Genomic DNA, 19,732 nt, shown 5'->3' with positions numbered 1-19,732 from the left:
GTTTATCACGAATAAAAATGTCTCGCAACCTACACCGACAAGTCTCCTACTCCTCCGAGCACGTTATTTTTTTTCTCTTTTATTCTTATTGTATTATTATTGTTGCTGTTGTTCTCGTTTTTTTTACATTCGTAATATTATCACTACTACTATTATTATTATTCATCTTGTCGAATAGACCGTTTCACCCAGTTTTCGTTCAGTTTTTTTTGCCCCCTCCCCCCCCCCCCCCCCTCCCTCCCTCTCGCCCCTTTTTTCACCTCCAATATTTATAATACATGGCACGCAGGAATTCGCTTCGTTTTTCGAAGAAATCGATTCTCCTTGATGAAGGTACTTGTCGTGCCAGCGAATCTTTGAAAGACCAAAAACCTTCACCGGCACGAATCAGATACTCGGAAAAACCTTGGTCGGAGAAGTTTGTCTCCTCCTTATCTTATATACAACTCTCCTGTATCCGATTCGAACGCGTAACGACTTCCGGTTGGTGAAACTTGTTGTGTGCCGAAAGGGACGAGGATACTGGCCTCTGCGGAATCGATGAGAGACCTTTTCCCGACCTCTGAAGACTATAATAAACCTAACACACAAGAGAAATGAAAATATATATTAGAAACATCGTCCGCACGGAAAATAATTGTTCGTCGAATAAGCAGCGTTCACAGTCACGAGAGAAGAACGCAGAATTTTATAGATCATATTGTTTGGGGGAAATTACACATTTTATGTTGGAAAAACTCCAAATTTTTACTGCTCCATTGTTTGTGGTAATCCAAGTTGATGATTATAAATAAATTGAATTTGCGAACTTGCTTCCTCGTCGGAGTGTGTCACGTTCGTGTCAATCGTGAGTTTTGAAATGAAACTCATTTGAAAATTACACCCTTGTAGTTTTTTATGTCAGTTTCGTTTTCCAGAGACTTTATTGAATCCGAATAAAACTTTGGGTTATCTCATTTTAATGGGATTTGTGGGTGAGAGTAATGGTCACGTTACTGCTGAAGAGATTAGAGTAATGATGGAATTTCGGTTCGTCAAAAACTATGGAACGACGAAGAACGTTGAGCCACATTAGGAATCTCCTCTCTCATCTCTTCTTTGCCAGAGGAAAAAAGGACAGTTGAAGATCGCTCGGTCACAAAGAGAGGATGAGACTGAAGAGAGAGAGAGAGAGAGAGAGAGATTACGTTGAGGCAGCCGCATCCAAACTAGTCGCCTGGCTCACCCCATCTTCTTTCAACTCTCAGTTTCTCACATTCAATTTCTCTCTTCTTCTTGCTTTTATCTTTCTCTTCACCCTCGCTTTTTTCTCTCTCAGTTCACGCTGCGAATTATCGAGAAAACTTTGGGTAATTAAACTCGCGAGAGTGCAGATAACCCAAAGTCCGTGCTAAACCGGAAAAGTTTAAGTGGCTGACTTTCGTGTATTAAATTGCAGGTATATACGGCCGAGACTATCGCGTGTTTTTCTTTGCAGCTTTTTGCTAGCGAGACTCATAATGGTTAAGAGTAAAAAAAGATAGGGGAGGTTGCAGGCTGAAAAACGTAGAGTTTTTAGGCCATTACACATGAGAATTAAAGCTTTATTAAGAATATTCCATCGAAATAGTTGTTGAGAAAGCTATGAAATTCGTTGAAGGAAAAAAGGAAGTTGGAAGAATATTCCGACAGGAGGAACCTGGTGAAAGGAAGCGCAGAGGGAAGCATCGAATATCAACGGAGGGTGAGTACCACAAAAACACATTACGAAGCCATTTGATCGAAATGGAAGCACAATATCGTTGAGAGCATTCAGCGCGAAAATGGATAGGATAGGATCGGTGTTATCAGAACAAATGGCGATCGATTCTGAACCTAAGCCTCTTATCTCTTCATTGACTGTGTCGGAAGCTCGACCACTACACCTTGTTCGTTCGAACTTACCCTCTTCGAATTTTTATTTAGGCCATTGCCCCACAAATCCTCGCCAGGAAACTTTCTCTGCTACAAATTCGTGCTTCTTTTATGCACGAATATGCCGTTCAATCTTAAAATACGGTTCTGAGTTTGCGTGACGTATTGTTTTTAATAAACGGGTTTTATTTTCACGAAAATATTGTAGCCACTTACGTTTTGATGGTTGCGTTGATTGTACGCGTCCATCGCCATTTGTTTGAAATCCGCCATCGTCGGTGGATGAACGTAAGGATTTTGTTGAACAGCGTGATTCTGAGAATAATTGAGCGTCGGTGATGGCGAACAATCTACGAGTCGTGGATCAGGATGAAGATCGAGACTCGACTGCACGATCGGTTTTTTCTCGAGCGCTGTCGCGTCCTCCATACACTGATCCTTGCGTCGTCTTTGAGGCGGAGTTTTGTACACCGGTGTATAAGTTAAGGGTCTTCGTTCTGTGAATCAGATTTAAAGAAGCCGTGCGCGGAGGTTGATGAACGTGAGCTAATTCGATTATAATGGCGATTAAACTGGGAGAATTTGGAAGATAAAGGGATTTTCACAGAGAACTCTCTTGTACGGCTTAGCAGTCTCGTACCCTTTTAACCAATCCCTTTATCATAGTCTCTTTCTCTACCTCTGTGTGAGTGTGTTTTTTTCCTTATATTTCCTGCACATCAGACTCGTGTTAATTTCAATGAAATGTGTCGTGCTCATGGTCGAGCCTTCTTTTTCCCACGTGTGAATGGAAAAATGTAATTTCTGCTTCAGATCATTATTTTTCACGACAAATAAGTGTTTATGCTTGTTAGAACGAAGTGTAGTTTTGATTGCATCAACTGAAAATTGTGACTGGAATGTACTTGGCTAATAAAAGAGGTCTACTCACCATATTCGTTTGGAATAATGTCAGGATCGATGTCGTCAACGGCCTGTTTCGTTGGGGGATGCACGGGAGTAGTGGAGCCTGCATTTGGTGGTTCGCAGACGATGGGCGAGTGCTTTGGACTCCCACTGCGTCCACCCGAATGCTTTCGGTAGAGGGCGGCCAAAATTCCAGCAACGGCAAGGGCCAGAAGTGTCGCAGTCGCCGCGAGCCCAAGAAGCAACGGACTAAGCACGGATGCATTTTTATTTCCTGGTGTCGGAGAGAAAAAACAAACAACACACAAGAATATAGGTATATTTGACGTGCTACAACGTCGAGGAAACGTTTCACAATGATTTATATTCAATTGAAAAGGTTTATGTACTTAAAAACGACTACGAGGGAAAACGCATTACTTGGATGCAAATATAAATATAGTTTCCATACGTCTTTTTATTTCGTATGTATTTCAAATAGAAACATAAAATATTGCCAGCCCGTATATACAGTACGTACGCTATAAAGCAATAAAGGAACATGTTGCCCTGTGAAATTTATGACAAAGAAGAATATATATTCCGGATAATAATATTTCCACGGCTCGTACACTCCAAACGAGCGCAACGTTTACTGTGTGTATAAAGTTTTTACGCGTACATAGGCATGTATAGCTCATTCCACCAATTCTCGAGGAGCCATCCGGTACCAGAAATTCGTCATATTTTGTCTCACTTTATGTCCTCTGATAAAAGCCGATGATTTGTCAAATTTCAGCTTCGCAAGTAGAAATATACGAACGTACGTTTAAAAATGTTTTCATACGGAAAAAAATGTTATGTTCTGAGTAAAGTGACCGTTATTTTCACTCTCGCAGTGGGTCGCAAGGTCTCCAATTTTATTTTCGAGACCATAATCCTCGCACGTGTTAATTTCTGAATCCGGACGTCGACGAGATTGGTGCCTCGGCATCACGCACATTTTTCACGATTATCAACAAAGCAGTGGACGAATTCACGAATGAAAGACTCAAGAAAAAAAATTCCCTGGACTATAGAGCCGCTCATATTTTGAAATGATGGTCTAGCTCGAACAGTAAAAAACTTGGTTGTTCGCGTTAACGTCGTAAGAGCTCTGAAACTCCAATTTGAAGCATTTCCCTTGAATTTTTGCTTCCGAGATATTAAAGCTGACAAGAGTTATTGTCCGGAAGATAATGCAGAGCGAGTGCATATGCGGGGAGCATTTAGGCTTCGATATCACCGTCGTACGGTCGTGTACCCGAAGCTTAATAAGCAGGACAATAATTAATGAAGGTACGTCTCTTACGTAGCTATTACGGTCTCCGAGAGCGTCCACGTTGTATATAAATAGATGTGGATCCTGTTGCACAGCCGCAATATGCTTTGGATACCTCTTGGTCAGGCTGTGAACGACCCCGTTTTAACGCTCCACTCTATTTCCACAGACGTTTGGTACGCGGTCTGCCACATACAGAGCATGTCAAAAGTCATGCAGAGTATTCGGGAAACGAGAGGGTCGTTCGATGCTGAAGAGAGAAATTTTCCCTCGCTTCCATCTCTCGTGAGCACCGATTGAATATTCGAAGTTTGTCGATCGCCAATTACTCGAAATTAATAAATAAATAATCGACGCTTCAACGATGTTACAGTCTATCGATACTCCGCGAAATATTCCAAAGACTTTTGAGCCAGCGTGTATGCCCTGTTAATAATGCAGGTTTTGCTTCTCTCGTACTTCATATTGTAACCCTACGAATGTGTGTACACGTCGCTATGTGTGTCCGTACGTCGTTTGTGCTCGAATATTAGGTTCTATGTACTACCACGCACGTTCGTCTACACGTATATTCTATGAGCACGGTGAATATAATTACGTCAATTAACTCGTGCTCTCGTAGCTACTCGGAGCAGGCTAGTTACGATCCTCTTTTACCCTGAGCCACTACCTTCCTCCAAAATCTATGATGCTTCCTGGGAATACTGGTATCAACTATCTTCATTACTTGTCCATCAATCGATTTCGACAGCTCATCTTCGCCTCGTTCTTCTTCTTCTTCTTCTTCTTTTCATTCCCTTATCCCGTGACTGTCAGTCTGCGTTATTTATAGGGATGGTGCAGTCCATGAATGCTCAGTGTATCGGTTTTATCCCCATTTTTTTCGATACAAAAGACATTTTGCTTCGGAGATCCTTCAACAGTGATTTTCTGAGAATATCCAGAAGCTTTCTTTCGTATTTGGAAGGACTGATTGATTGTAACGAACAATTATTTCATAGGAGACTTTCGTGAGAGGGAACGTAGCAGCGGAATTAAATTTGCTTAATGTAGCAATAATTTTCGTTGGAAGCAACACGTTGCATCGGTGATCGCAGACGTTTGAAGATAACGCGCGGTTGGAAAAGCCTCCTAACTGGAATGCATACATGTTCGTAAATTGGCACCAATCGTGATTAAATAAACGGACCTATAGTGATAATGGTTTCATACTGGAAGAAAACGATTGCCATAACGATCTCTGCTATCGTAATAACGGCCTGATATTCAACTTGATATTAAGCTTGATACGCCATTAGTCATGGTCTTTCATTCGCTTTCGTCTCGCTTTGGCTCTCTCACATCTCAAGAAGCCTCTGCTCCATTCGATCCCATGCACTCAAACATATAACGAAGGTGGAGTGTGGCGTGATTCAGAATTCGTTCAATGTTGAGCAAGTTTGAGAACGGAGCATGTAATACATCGAGGATTTACGATCGAATCAACCTAACGACGCTTCCGATAACGCGTTTACCCATATGGAAATGGGATAAATATTCAAGTGTATCGTAGACCATTTGCGTTATCGATTGCGTTTTATGGCTTCATGGAGAGATTTTTTCCCCTCTTTTATTTCATGATTCAGTCAGTATCCCACGTGAATTCTGGACTCGAACTACTACGTGCGTTCGAACCTACTTTACAAGCATCGAATGCGTGGCACTTTTTCGAATTAAACGAGTTTGCTGCACTTGAGTTAATGGGACCGAGTTCTGTGTTATTTCGCGTGTAAAAAGAGCCTTCTGCGCTTGTACGCGCGATGAGATTACGCGCGTAAACCGATATCTACTTGAATGTCAAGATACGTCAGTTTTATGACAACCAAGTGCATGTATACCGCTCTACTTTCTCCTTTTTCATTTACTGCTATACTGATTTCGTTATTCAACGCGATAATAAACGATGTTTTGACGTCAATCGAGTATATTCGATTGCACTCAACGCACTCAACGAAACACTGTGAGGTTGGAAGCCAAATTATTCCAAGCCCGGTATAAAATATCGGTATGGAAAGAGAGGCGGAAACTGATGAAGGGAGAGCGGCCTGTATTTCATTAGGCCATTATACTTTGCCACCCTTGGGGCGTGAGAACGGGCAGGAGATGCGACGATAAATGGTGCAATTCCCTGGAGAACCTTTGACTAAAGAAAATGCTCCGTCACGAGAAAATCGGATATTGTGACAACGGAAAATGAGGGCTGGTTTTTCTCAGGAATAATCTAAATAAAGGAGTCTTAACAAGTCCATCTGCACGGAAGATCGATGTGTTCTAGCAGAGCTTTTTTCATCGAATCAGCAACGACTCTTTTTCTTGTGCATTTTTCATTCACTTTTCAACTCGAAGCAAAACTTTATCAATCTTCTAAAAATATTATCTGAATTCATTTATTACTTATAAGGCTTCCAAAGTTCTTTCCTCGTTTTTGGTGAATGTCAGTTAAAACCTGTAAGGGATGCTAAATAATGCAATTTATGAAAATGATCCGAACGACTCTTGCAGCATCCAGAAGACACTTAATCGCTAATGGAAATATAACTCGTACCGATGTGAATTTGCAATATTTAATATTTATCGGACATGCAAAATTACAGGTCAGAATAAGAGAAATTCAGTGTCCCAATTGAACCCAAAATGTTCCTGTCAAAAATGATTAATTGAAGGTTTTACATAATATATATAAAAAGGTCACGATGTCTGAGTGGACGAGGAATTGCAATTAATAGTCAACAGATATAACTCGATGTTATTTCAGGGGGAATCTCTTAACTCGTCGAGTTCTGGCGAAATTGTTTGTAGGGTAAACTTGGTGATTTATTCGGTGTTTCTCCGCGTCTAGGTTGGCTGTGTGCTTGGGCATCTTGATTTGAATAAACAAAGCGAAGATGAAAGTTTCGTCAGTGGATATAGCTTTGGGGGAGTAAAACTTTTCTTGATCTTCGTACAATTCGATCTGTGTTGAAGGTAGAAGTAGAGGGAAGGGGAAATGCCGATCTGATTTGTTGGAGAATCGACGGTTTTTCGAAAGCTCTAGGCTCTGCGCGCCGCGGTCGCGGGAGGTTCGCGAGCTTGAGCGCTCGAGCAATTCTCCCTAAATCGAGTCCGCAATCCCATGGAAACCCGGAACCAATTTCAAAAGAATTGCATTCTAAAACCATCCGTGTAGTCGCTTTAGGTTATGCGAGTATTTGTGCGGTGGCGCGCATGCGCAGCCGCCCATAAAAGAGTGAGTCTCCGAGAGAAGGAATAAGATACAGACTAGCCGAGCCCGTGGGTGGAGATGGAGTTTTTCTACATGGAAAAAAGAGAAGTTGATCGCGAAGTAAGCGCAAAGTCAGTGCAGGCGAACGGTCGCAGCTCTTTCATGCTCGCTTTTTGCACGATTCGCCACAACACAAAGAAGCATCCGTGTGTGTATGGCTCTACGGTTGTGCACGGAATGCATGGATATTTATCGATAAAATAGCTGGGTTGGTATTCATAGGGCGAATTTTTCTTCTCTCGAACGATGTTATGTCGTTCCTTTTGCTTTTATTTCCCTCTTTCTTCTTCTCTGCCAATATCCATAGGAATACAAGAGCAAACCATGCTTTTCTGTGGCCTAAACCGATACACAGGATCTACATCAAACTTTCTTGTTCCAATCTCACCTGAAATATATCCCGTGGCTCTTCTTCTCTCTAAGACTTTGATGTTCCGTTGCTGAGTTTCGAAAGCATAATATTTATACTTCTCGAATGAAAATCGTGATTGAACTCTCCGCTCAAATGCTCATAAGCAGACATCAATCTTCGGCAAATAAATATGACAGCCCAATTGTGTCTTGTTCAAAGGCGCTTTTAGTTCGTTCTGGAACAATCTCAGCATTCTATTGATTCTCGTTATTTGAGACGTAGAATATCAACGCTGAGTCGCTGTGCTGTCTATGCACCTGGTGTATGATTTTTTTTAAGAAGGTACAGAGACTTGGTATTCTGGAAATTCACATGTCAGTGTCATTCATGCTTCTTTAATAATTTTTAGTCTTAGAGTTTGCGCACGTGACTGAGGCGTTTTGAAAAGACGCTGTTTTCTTCATCGTGCTCCTTTTCTACTGCTGTTTTTTTCCGCCACTCTCGAAGACGTGGTGCTTGCAAAAAACTCAGACGTTTCTCTATGTTTACTGTTTTGCATCTCTGTTTTTTCAGACGTGGCATATTTCGTTGCAAGCTTTATATTTCTTTGTGACTCGTGACCCGTTGAAATTTGCGTTGCTCAACATTTCAATGCCACAAAAACACAAACGCATCGCGTCAGCAGCTTTTGTATTCGCTAACGTCGTGAACGACGGCTCGTCGGAGCAGCAATAATACGGAGAAATTTCGTGGCCTTCAATGTAATATAATGCAGGTTGCTCCCGAGAATAATTTACTGTCGGAGCGGAAGAACTTTAATTTTCTTAATGGATTAGGTACGACGAAAACGCTGCTCGAGCAACAAAAGTACAAAAAAAGAATGCTAAACACTCTCAATTCTCATTTGAAGTTGAATTTAGTTCGTTTTATCTCGAAATTATTCCCCGACGCTTTATCAAATGACGGTTCCAATAATTATTTCGTTTTTAACTGATTATTTTTAATGCTCTGAAATATTTGGATTGAAATTCCTTTATTTACAGTGATCAACGAATAATTATTTCTCTGATATTTCTGTAATTTTCATTTTCATGACATCGAATGAAAAGATTCAAAAAAAGAATTTCGATATTTGAACAATTAATCAGTATTTCTTTATTTGACCTCAAAAGATTATTGGAACTAATGTCATCAATGAAGAATAACAAAATATTTCTGTTCAATGAAGCGTCGATTATTGACGGTTTTAGAGCAATTTTTTTTTTTTATTCTACTTCATTCGATGATTATTGATTTTTTATTTTTCTTTATAGACCGTACATTCAATCGCGTTTCCGGTAATTTGAAAAATGATAAACAACCTTTTGTCGCAACAGATTTCAATGCAGAGATTGTGAATATGAATTTTCAATCGAACGTGAATGAAATTACGGGCGCACTGAGTTTTTCGAAAGAATTTTATCCGCATGATTAAGGGTGCAACGAGAAATTGAATTTTCCCGAACGTTTCGGCCATCGCTGAGAGTGGCGCTCGTTATAACATGCGAAAACGAAATAAAAAGTTTATCAACTCCGTTGCACTTCGAAATTTTTTTGTGTAGGGGGAAAAAGGTCGAACGTAGTGCAGTGATGAGAAAGCGAGCGGAGGTCAGATTGACGAAAATGCTTTTGGAGGAGCAGGAGAAAATCCGCGCAGCGAATGGCCTCGCCGAAGTGTATGGTGCACGAAAGGGAAGCGAAAAGTTCTGGGATAGTGTCCGAGATAGAAAAGACGTGAAAGACGGTGATGGATGACCCTTCGAGCACGAGTATCGACGATTGTCACTGATGTATACTCCACACCCAAACACACGTATACAAATAGACAGGGGAACGTAGTAATTTTCGCTGATGGAAGTGGCAAAGAAGTGCGAATGAAAAAATGACAATAAAAATTCTGAGTCGTTGGTCCACTGGCACATTATGGCGCTCATTTCTCACGAGAATTATGCTCTGGAATGATTTATCACTGCAGTGCACGAGGATAAGATTCAATCTGTATTATGGATGATCTGGCAAATATTGCAATAGGATATCAGGATTATTAGAACCTTCCCCCTCACTAGCCTCAGCATTCAATCTGAAACTCCTCGACGCTTGTTCCCCAAAGATTGAGGGCTTCTGAGGGAAATTATTCAAATGCAAAAAAAATAGAAACGAAATAGATGTGCAATGGAAGTGTTCTTAACGAGCGAGTTTGACGTCCATAAATTGTTCAATAAATTTAAGATCCAGAAAAACTGACAATTTTTCACTTTATGGATTGGTAAAATTTCGATTTTCCCCCTCACTTCGCGGGCTAATATATGAGGGATCTCTTGAAAAACCACCCTTGAAGTCGTCGTATGTATATTTTTCCTTCAACTCGTATTCCGCAACCGGAAAACACGTTTTAGAGGTAAAAAATAAGTTCGATGCCACGAAGAACTTGCGACCGGATCGATTTGACGTGAAATATTTCGCGCATGAAAAAACACGCATAATAGATGCTGAACTTGGAAACGTGAATGGTGGACGTCAACGATGAGATTGGTTCGTGCAACCACGTTGGAAATCGTGCCGGTAAACTGAATTAACTCTCGTTGTTGACCCGCAACCCCATATGTTACCAATGACTTTCTATTATGTAGTACGGTGGTAACCTCTCTAGTCCATTATGGCTGGGATTCGCACGAGCTCCAGACCGCCTTCGCAGGACTGTATATACATAATATAAATGTGTATACGTACATGATAGTTGTACATATCTACGTATGCCTTCTGGTGCTGCTGATACAGAGCTCTCACGAATGTTAACCGAAGGGTATGAAAGCTCGAACGTATTCGAAGAGCGACGGAAAGAGAGAAAGCGAGCGAGCGAGAGAGAGAGAGAGAGAGAGAGAGAGAGAGAAGGACGGAGGAATATAGAAATTTCAATATGTGTATATGAATGTATACGCGACGACAGGAGCGACAAGGAAATTTGCGAGCAAGGCACGAATACGTTATTACATTTATCTGCATTCCCATATGTTCCTGGTAATTAAAGAGCTTAACTTGCATCATACATACGATTCTCCCGAGTTCATAACATATTTTCCGTATGATTATTATGAAAATTTGCAATTTATAATTTATGCTAAATCTGATTGAAATGTGTAATAAATGGAAAGAGAATAAGAACGATTTTCTTCAATGAATTATACTGATTATAATCCGGTTTTACTGCTGCTACTCGTAATTTGTCACTCGTAATTTAAAAATTGTATAACGGGAAAATTATATTTATGAATATAGAAAAGATATGAGATTACATACAGCGGTGAAATTTTATATATGTTTCAATATACTTTTTAAATATGAGACAATAATATATTATGTTAATGTATGGAATTTTATATCGAACAATATAAGAAAATTTATATTTTCCATTAAAAGATAGCGTTTACCTTACGATATATTTCGAGTTGCAATTCCGACTATGTATTAATCAAAAGACACAGTAACGATTCGACGTCTAGGATGAAAAGGTTAAGTCAGCGCACGCTTCATCGCGCACTCCCATAGACATAAAAAAAGAACGACGAGTATTTAAAGCTAAAGTCACTATTTGAGCTTTTCGGAGAAACTTGAAAAATTCAACGATCAGCTCTGTTAGACTTTCGTAATACACAAGTAAATCTGCAAATTTCTGGATTATTCAAAATGCATAACTTTCAAAATTTATAGTAATTTAACATCAAGTAAATGGGTATTTTCATTATAATATTTTATTTGTATGAAGAACCGCGAATATGAGTGGAGGAAAAGAAATATCTGCACACGTGAAGTGGGTTGGAGGATCTTGGGAGAGCACTCACGCGTCGAAGAAAAGATAATGATCTATCGTAATAAATAAATAAATAATTTCATATATATTTGTGTGTGTGTGTGAATCGTATATTAATAAAGATGATAAAAATTATATTAAAAAATATATTGAATCATCCAACATGATCGGCGGCAATTTATATACCTTTTCTTATATTTTTTCGTATATTGAAGAATATATTCAAATATAATAAAAACATCAATATCTTGGCTTGAAACGTGAATCGTAAACTCTCGACCAGTCGATTTCGGAAGCCTGCAAATAAAATATTTGCTAACCACCATTTCTTCGAATTTTTTGTACAATCTCCGTTACGATTCATTCGAGGAAAAATAAGGCGAAGGTACGAAAGTATTAGATTTTCACGTATTTTATGGTCATTGCGAGCTCCAATCTCGCTGGCTCAAGCTTAGTTCCCTTTATCTCCGAAATATCAGAGATTAATCATATCCGTAAATGTTATTGATATTGGAATAAGACTGGTGCGAATACAATGGCGAAACCCAAAAGCGCAATCGTAAATGGTCGCTTGTTGATCGAGAGTAATCTGTTTTGTTAATTGCAAGCTCCGCAGAGTCCGATAGTTGCGGTTGCGTCGCGCTGCGTTCAGCATTAGTATGGTCCAGGGACATCAACCTCATCCCCGCAACACAGTGCATATACTCGTGCTGCTGGTGTTGCTATACTCAGTACCACAGCTTGTGCAGGTTTTGCGTCCGTTTTACCGTATAGCTAACTGTGTGTGCTCTCGCTCGTCGCATCCCTTTACCAGTACTCTCTGCCTCAATGGGAAACTTCCCCCGCGACTTAGTGGTGGCCGAAGGGAAAGAGGGACAGAGATGTGAAGAGAACGAGTGCAGGAGGGTGGGAAGTGGTTAACCGACTAATTGCAATACTGACGCGTCCGTTCCGACTATTTGTGCACTTGCGATTATATCCCGGACCGAAATATCGTCCTTACACCTTCACGTTTTCCAGGCCGCTCTGCTCCGCAGTGTCTTCCGTCAGTGGGCGAGCTCATTCAAAAGTTCATGCACCGTCACACGCGTCCGAGGAATTGCTACTTTGACACGGTCCTGATTTAACCATTTGGCTAATTATGATCAACCGCTCTTCCGACTCCAGACTATTTCCCTAGTTTGTTGAAAGTCAGAAAATGTTTGATGCTCTCAAACACGAAAATGTTGCTATTTTTTGCAACAAGTTATGTGCTGAAAGAAATGATGTGTTCCGAATGCGTTCGATATCGATCGTAAAGCGATGTCGTTTCGTTTTTTTTTTTTTTTTTTTTTTTTTTTTTTTTCATATTTAATGAATAATAATTATCCTCTCATTGGAGCGAAATCATAATCTGATTGAATTTTAACCATCCAGGTTGAATGCGAGTGGATTAAGCCACAGTGAATGAGTGATCTGAATAATTATACCGGCCGATTTGAATACTATGAGGTCTGACACGGCATCAGGGAGATTCGAATAATTTATTTGAAACTCTTTGTAAAAATAATCATCATCATCGAATAAAATTACGTGCGGTGAAAATAACGTGGTTGAATTTGAATGGGTAAAATAACGACCGATATTTTCCCCTCGTCTGTAATTCTCTGGGTTTTATTCCTGCTATAGTCGCTTCGTAGGAATTTACAATGGCAGGATACGTCAGTAAAAAATTACGCGTATTCAGTGAGAATTTTGATTGAAAAACATATTTGAAATAGGAAGAAAATTGCACATATTCAACGGTGCTTCGCGGATGGAGGGACGAAATAAGGTTGAAAACGATTCTGCCGTCATTAGCAGGACGGAGCAAATAAAACGAAATGAATTTATCGATATGACGTTTGCTTACAAGCACAGGGGACCCTCATTGGTTGTTGGTCGCGAACACTGTGATTCGGCTTTTTGCAGGGCAAGTTTTTGACACGGTCATCGTAGTATTTATTGTCATATATTATTGACGGTTTTGTACAAGTACCAACGTTTCGTGTTCATTCACAAGCCAGCACAAATCAACGGCAGCAATTTTTCATCTGGCACACCGACACGACAGCAGCCCCATTCTCGATTGTTAAATATCGATATATATCGCGATGCACGGTGTTTTTCATCATACTATTTTTAAAACCAATTTGACCGATTTTCTCTCTTTTTCTTTTATTTATTCGTTTAGTCGAGGCGAAAACGTGAGAAATATAACGTCATTAGTTTCAGGGCGTTGCTGGCTGTTTCTGTCTCACTCTTAGCACGGCCACGCCACCGCTCAATAAATTCAATAAATAAAAAAAGTCGTCGGAACTACGACACCGGGCGTTATGAAGCTGATTAGAACGAAAACTAATTCTCGGCTGCTCCTTTTCCTATCTCAGTACGTTCGGCCGCCGATTCCACGTGTCTCCGAAGTCGCTGAACCCTCGAGGAACAAGAAGCCACTTGACCCAATTAAGTGTTAAGAAAAGTCAGCGAAAACGTCTTAACCGAAACGGACAGGTTACAAGGAATAGAAATAAGAAAGAAAGAGAGCCGAATGAGCTTTCAGGCCACGACTCGAATTAGGATCTCGGAAGCAGAAGCCCCATTTGTATGAAGAGAGAAGAATGAGCAGCTGGATTATTGAAAGAGCAAAGACTCACCGGTTGTGTACATTGCTGCACCTTTGAGAGTGACCGGTTCCAGGACAGTAGGATCGCTCCTTCCTTTAGCGTTGATAGCGTACAGGAAAAGCCTGTAACTTCTTCCGGTCGTCAAACTGGTAACCTCGAAAATTGGGCCATTCGTACCAGCGGGATCTGTTCTGTTTATCACAAGCGAACCTACATCCTCGTCGTCGACGACCTCGAGCTGATAACTCTGTATCGGGAGACCTCCGTCGTAGCCCTCGATACAACGTACGGTCAAGCCCGAGGCTGACTTAACCACGTGTTCATCGCCCAGTTCCACCGGACTCGACATCTCGGTCGCTGTGCAATTGTGCAAGGCGTACGGTCGACCAGCTGCTATTACCTGAATTTACACATGAACCAATCGAAATGTTAATTCAGTTGCATTCGCACGAGATTCTCTTCAGGCTGTGGGCAGCAGTGGACAATGGATCGGGTCAATTCTGTCTTGCCTCCATATTCGAAATCTCATTTTGATCATTTGTTTACGAAATTATATTGTTTTTATGTTTGATAGAAAATACTTTGATATTCATTGAAAATAACTCGCAGCGTTTCCATCGTCAGGAATCATGCATTTTCTCTCAACATTGTTGCGGCGAAATGGGTCAAAGCAGGAGTTTATTTGAAGGTTAAGAAAAAATCTAAGCTGCTCATAGTAGGCTGCAGAGACACAGAACGCTGGCTACTTCGAGGGAGATTCATAAACGAGCAAGGCAGCAGGAAAAAGGAAAGAATGAAGGAGTATGTGGAAAAAAAATGGAAAAGGTTTCGGATTAATGCATATGTGTATGACTTCTCGACTCAAAGCCCGACTTTGAGGGCAGGGAAATGTGTACTTGCCTGAAAAAGGCACGGTGTTCGTTGCTTGCCGACCTGGTTATTCGCCCAGCACGCCACTGTTCCGTAATCCATTTCCGTAGTCGGCGTATAGTTCAGCCTTGATCCGTGAAACTGCTGGTACTCTTTCAAACTTTCAGCAGCAGTTGGACTTCCAGGTGTTTGTACGTGGGAGTGTCGAGACTGTGGCACCTCAATCAATTCACCGGAGTTGTTGAACGTCCAGTGAAAGGTCAACGGCTGAGGATGACTCTCGACCGCGCACATGAGGGAAACCGTTTCTTGTTTTAGAGCTCCTACCACAACCTCGCTTTTACCTTCTTTGCAGACCGGAGTAACTGGAAAAAATAAGAAAAAAACGTACGTGAGCAAGAAAAAGAACGTTTTTAGTTTTACGTGAGCCAGTTTTTAGAGCTTGGAAGATCTTCGAGCTACGACTCGCCGACAGTTGATCGATAGAAAAGTCATTTTGTTCGCAATCACTGATAAATAATCGTCAGCATTATCAGTTTGATCATCCCATTGCCCAGGCATACAAGAGCTCGAATATTTGTAGATATCAAAAGTAAGCGATGAAACAACCGAAAGAAAAAAACGGTGAGTGCTGCACCACGCGAGGAACAGATTCCTCATTTCTTCAGAGAGTTTCTTCTCCGCGATGCACAAGTGGCCGGGGGAACGAGCAGTGAAAATTCGAGTCAACATTGCTGGAATGTTTAGTGGGATCACGACGACAGGGGTGGGCGAGAAGAGACACCCATGATTCCCGAGTGCTCGTGACAGTTTACGAGCTCTTGAGGCTCCTCGTTCGAGCGTTGAGGGCGCTAACATGCGTACCAGTGTGCCCTGACCAACCGTATAACTATATGCACTTAGAGACACCGCGTGCGATCAAACCAGCAGCCTAACATATGTTTCCTCACCGCTTCTTTCACCCAGCAAGAAAACTCCACCGGAATCTTCGAGGAATGGTATCTCGACTGTTCTTTGTGTGTGCGTGGAGCCAGCGAGCTCTTATCCTTTTTTTACATTTTCACCCAGCGAAATCAATTTTACATGCGGTAATATAATTGAAGAGGATGGCGGTGGATGGAAGAACGAAAGCCTGAGAGTGGCTCCTCGCATTGACGATCAACATATATGGATAAGACATTCCATCAAACTTCCAACAAGTTTTGAACCCCAGACTTTCTGATCCGACTGCTCTCTCATTTGCTTACATTCTGAGACTACTGATGTTTTTTTTTTAAATTCCTAAAGTACGTTGTGTTACGTTAATCGATGAAACAAGTAACGTTGATTCGTGAGAAGCAAATACGTTACTCAATTTAAAAAAAAAAATCCACGACGCAATATAATTTTCATGAAACAAGAAAATCTTTTGTCGATAACGTCATAATTCTGGAGTATCAATGATAACATTAATTGAATAATAAAATTGAATACGATGAGTGGAGGAGTAAGGTTTGGAATGTTTCGAGAGCTTTGAATTAGCGCTGGTGAATTATGGCCGGGCTATTTTCCTGTCTTTCCATTGGTTATTGATCGCAGACTTAGGGAAAGGAATATGTCGGGGAAAGCTAGTAAACCTGTAAACCCGTATAATTTATATATCAACGAAAATAGAGAAAAGTGTGGGCACAGATATTTCACAAAATAGGATATTTCTCTGACATCAAGGGAAGTGATCTCCGCAATAGTTCCGTTTCACTGGAGCTCGGAGAAGCCTGGGATTCTGGCCCCCCACGCCACATCGTTCGATCGAGCTATCCAACAAACTCACGTGCACTCGGACGATCCCAAAAACCTCGTTTAATTCCCTGCATCGTTTTCTAATGATTTACGGGCAAAACTCTAGAACGGTTCTACGGGGAGGAATGGAAAACGGAAATGGCTGGTTAGATGCGACACACCGCGATCCGCATTCCATTGGCCTCATTTCAGCTGCACATTTATCCGTGTATACGGAAAATATGATGCCCGGGACAAAGCAGTTTCATTTCGAATGAGAGATATGACCGGAGAAAATAAGAATTCCGGGCTCACCGAGAATCATTTATTCGCCATACTTTCGTCGTGTGCATCCCGACGGCTCGCTTTTCAAATTTTCCGTCATTTCGAACAATAAACAAGAGAAAACAGCATTGAAGGTTGAGGAAGCAACAACATCGAAAGTCGAGACAAAATATCGCGACAAATACTTCGGTTTATCTAAGAACTCAGTCAGGAGCCCCGTCGTATTCTTGTATACACTTCTCTATCGGCGTTACCAAATCCGAACGGAACTCGGCTTAGCACATTGCTCCTGGGGCTCTTGGCGCCTTACCTCTTTCCCTCTGACTCATATATTGTATGTACCTATACATGGCTATCCTGTCTCTCCTTCTCTTTCGTTCTCCAGGCACCTACACATGAATATTCAGCCGACGGCGCGCTTTACATACATTGAATATGCATCGGGAGTCCTTCCTTCCCTCTTAGGTCATTTACAAGATGCAGATACGCGGCGCCTATGTCCCTATGTGCTTGTGCCGTGCTTCCTACACTAAATCACGAGTACATACGCGCAGCTATATCTAAATACACGTATATTTCTGGAATTATTAGAAAATGTATAGGTATCGTGCTCTTGAGTTGAACCGGAAACGAAGATCTCAGAACCTGCTCTTGCGATAACTCTAATAGAATAATCCTCGCTCGCGGCTTTTCGTTCGAACTCAAGCATACTTTGTTCGTATCACACAAAGCAAGAATCTCGTCAGTCTTTAAATTTTGTCTCGTCGCATTTGCTTTGTCTCCTTTCTAGTAGTATGTACGCCTGTAGAAATCTCCCATGAGATGCGATACCGCTTGATCGCCACCATAACCACACCTAAATTGTCCTGCGCAACGCCAGAGGTCGCCACCGTACACGAGCAACGTTCCTTCGACCACGTGCCATTGATTAAATAATTACAGCAAAGACTGCCTCGTCGCGAGCCACCCTCGAGACTCGGGAAAATTAGCTAATTGCCCACCTTGTGTGATAAGCATCGTTCCTTTCAATGGAAACGGACTCGTGCAAATTTCCGTGTACAATTTTCTATCAAGACTCAATTTACCGAGTACAATATTCAGTTGGTTCTCCGACGAGGGCGCTTAACAAATGTGAACTCTGAGAGCCCTGCTATCTTTTTGGAGGTCATTTTAATCTTCGGTTTTATTGCAACAAATTAATGAATGGTCGCATCAAGGATAACGATTTGATTTGTCATTTATTTACTATCTATTAATGCATTGCTGGTAATCTTCGTGCGTGAGTGAGTGCAACCTCATTTTTCAAGAATGACTCGATACTGAACCTCCATTTTTCCAACTGTGCTGTGTTTCAACGATACGTCAGAAGCGAGTTTTTTCTTTCCCCATCTATTATTTGTAGCGATATTGAAGATCAACGATTGAGATTGCGTCTCCAAATGGAATGGTATTAAAAGAACGAAGTAAAGGCAAATTATAACTAGGGGCCTTCGTTACTCGATAATTCATTCCCATAATACATCGATCGTATCTTATGTAGGTTGGTTTTTTACATAAGTGTGCTCAGGAATTCACCAACTGTGTGGTCGAAAACGGAAATGATTCCTTCCAGAATTTTTCTCGTAAATGAAATGATCCAACAAATCTCGTGTTTTTTTTTTTTTTTTTTTTTTTTTTTCATTGGTTTGCGTCTTGTTATAAATGTATTTGGTGTGATTTTTACGTTTTTGGGATGAAACTTGAGTTCAATTGTATGTTCTGGTTCCCCAGGGTTTGTTCGTTCATTTGTATTCAATTAATTATACTAACTGGAGCATCGATAGCCAGGGCTTCTGGCAAGTGGCATGTACACAGTCATTAGCGAATTAGAGCGATTTGTCTTTGGAGCAAACGAAAAATTCGAATGTTCATTGTATCAAATGTACAATTTAACGAGCACGGGGATCGCTCACTTGATTGCTGCAAAAGGAAACTGTCCATAATGTAGTTTTTTTTATTCGCCACTTCAATTGTCACTCTTTTGTACCTTAATATTATGAGATTACTCACTCACTAGCCCAAAACCCATGGTATGAGACTAAAAAATTAAAATAACAAAATGCGCTTACACATTATCCGAAGTGGCACAGGATTGCTGGCAGTTTTTCCCTCGCTGTTCGCTGCGAAACAGGAGTATTCGCCCGCTGAGCTTTTCATCACACGCTGAAGAACCAACGAATGATCGCTGAGAACTATACCAGATGTCGCATTGTTCTTTAATTCTTTCCCCTGGGAATGTAAATTAAGAGAGATTTAAAAAATGCTTCGTGGATGTAATCCATCTGAAAGGTCGAATCGATTAATATTCTTTTGTTCTTCGCACTACAGGATCGATATAAACACACGGAATTGAAGATAAAAGTTCGCTTTCAAAATATATTATCGTTGAATACGTTAAATACAGCACTTCCAGCGCTCAAAATCGTGTTTTCGTTCATTTATGCAAAAGATCATGTTCACAGACGAAATCTGATCGATCGGTATCGGAATTATTGGAAGATTTTGAAAAGGTTTTCACAGAAAAAAAACCATGGTGGAT

General features: G+C 40.9%; 1 protein-coding gene across 1 annotated transcript in view; it reads right to left on the bottom strand.

Moving 5' to 3' along the window:
* Positions 1–247: 247 nt before the first annotated feature.
* side-IV (sidestep IV) overlaps positions 248–19,732 on the bottom strand; it is a 92,172-nt gene continuing 72,687 nt past the window's right edge. The window contains exons 7-12 of the mRNA XM_043416810.1: positions 19,263–19,422; positions 15,142–15,476; positions 14,272–14,641; positions 2,825–3,073; positions 2,110–2,390; positions 248–580 (exon numbers count right to left, since the gene is read on the bottom strand). Of these exons, the coding sequence (XP_043272745.1) occupies positions 437–580; positions 2,110–2,390; positions 2,825–3,073; positions 14,272–14,641; positions 15,142–15,476; positions 19,263–19,422 (1,539 nt within the window). The 3' untranslated portion in view covers positions 248–436. The remainder of the gene's footprint in view (positions 581–2,109; positions 2,391–2,824; positions 3,074–14,271; positions 14,642–15,141; positions 15,477–19,262; positions 19,423–19,732) is intronic.

This window comes from Venturia canescens, chromosome 4 (assembly GCF_019457755.1).
Source record: "Venturia canescens isolate UGA chromosome 4, ASM1945775v1, whole genome shotgun sequence".
Taxonomy (NCBI): Eukaryota; Metazoa; Arthropoda; class Insecta; order Hymenoptera; family Ichneumonidae; genus Venturia; species Venturia canescens.
The sequence above is the reverse complement of the archived record's forward strand: the minus strand, read 5'-3'. Positions and strand labels throughout refer to the sequence as shown.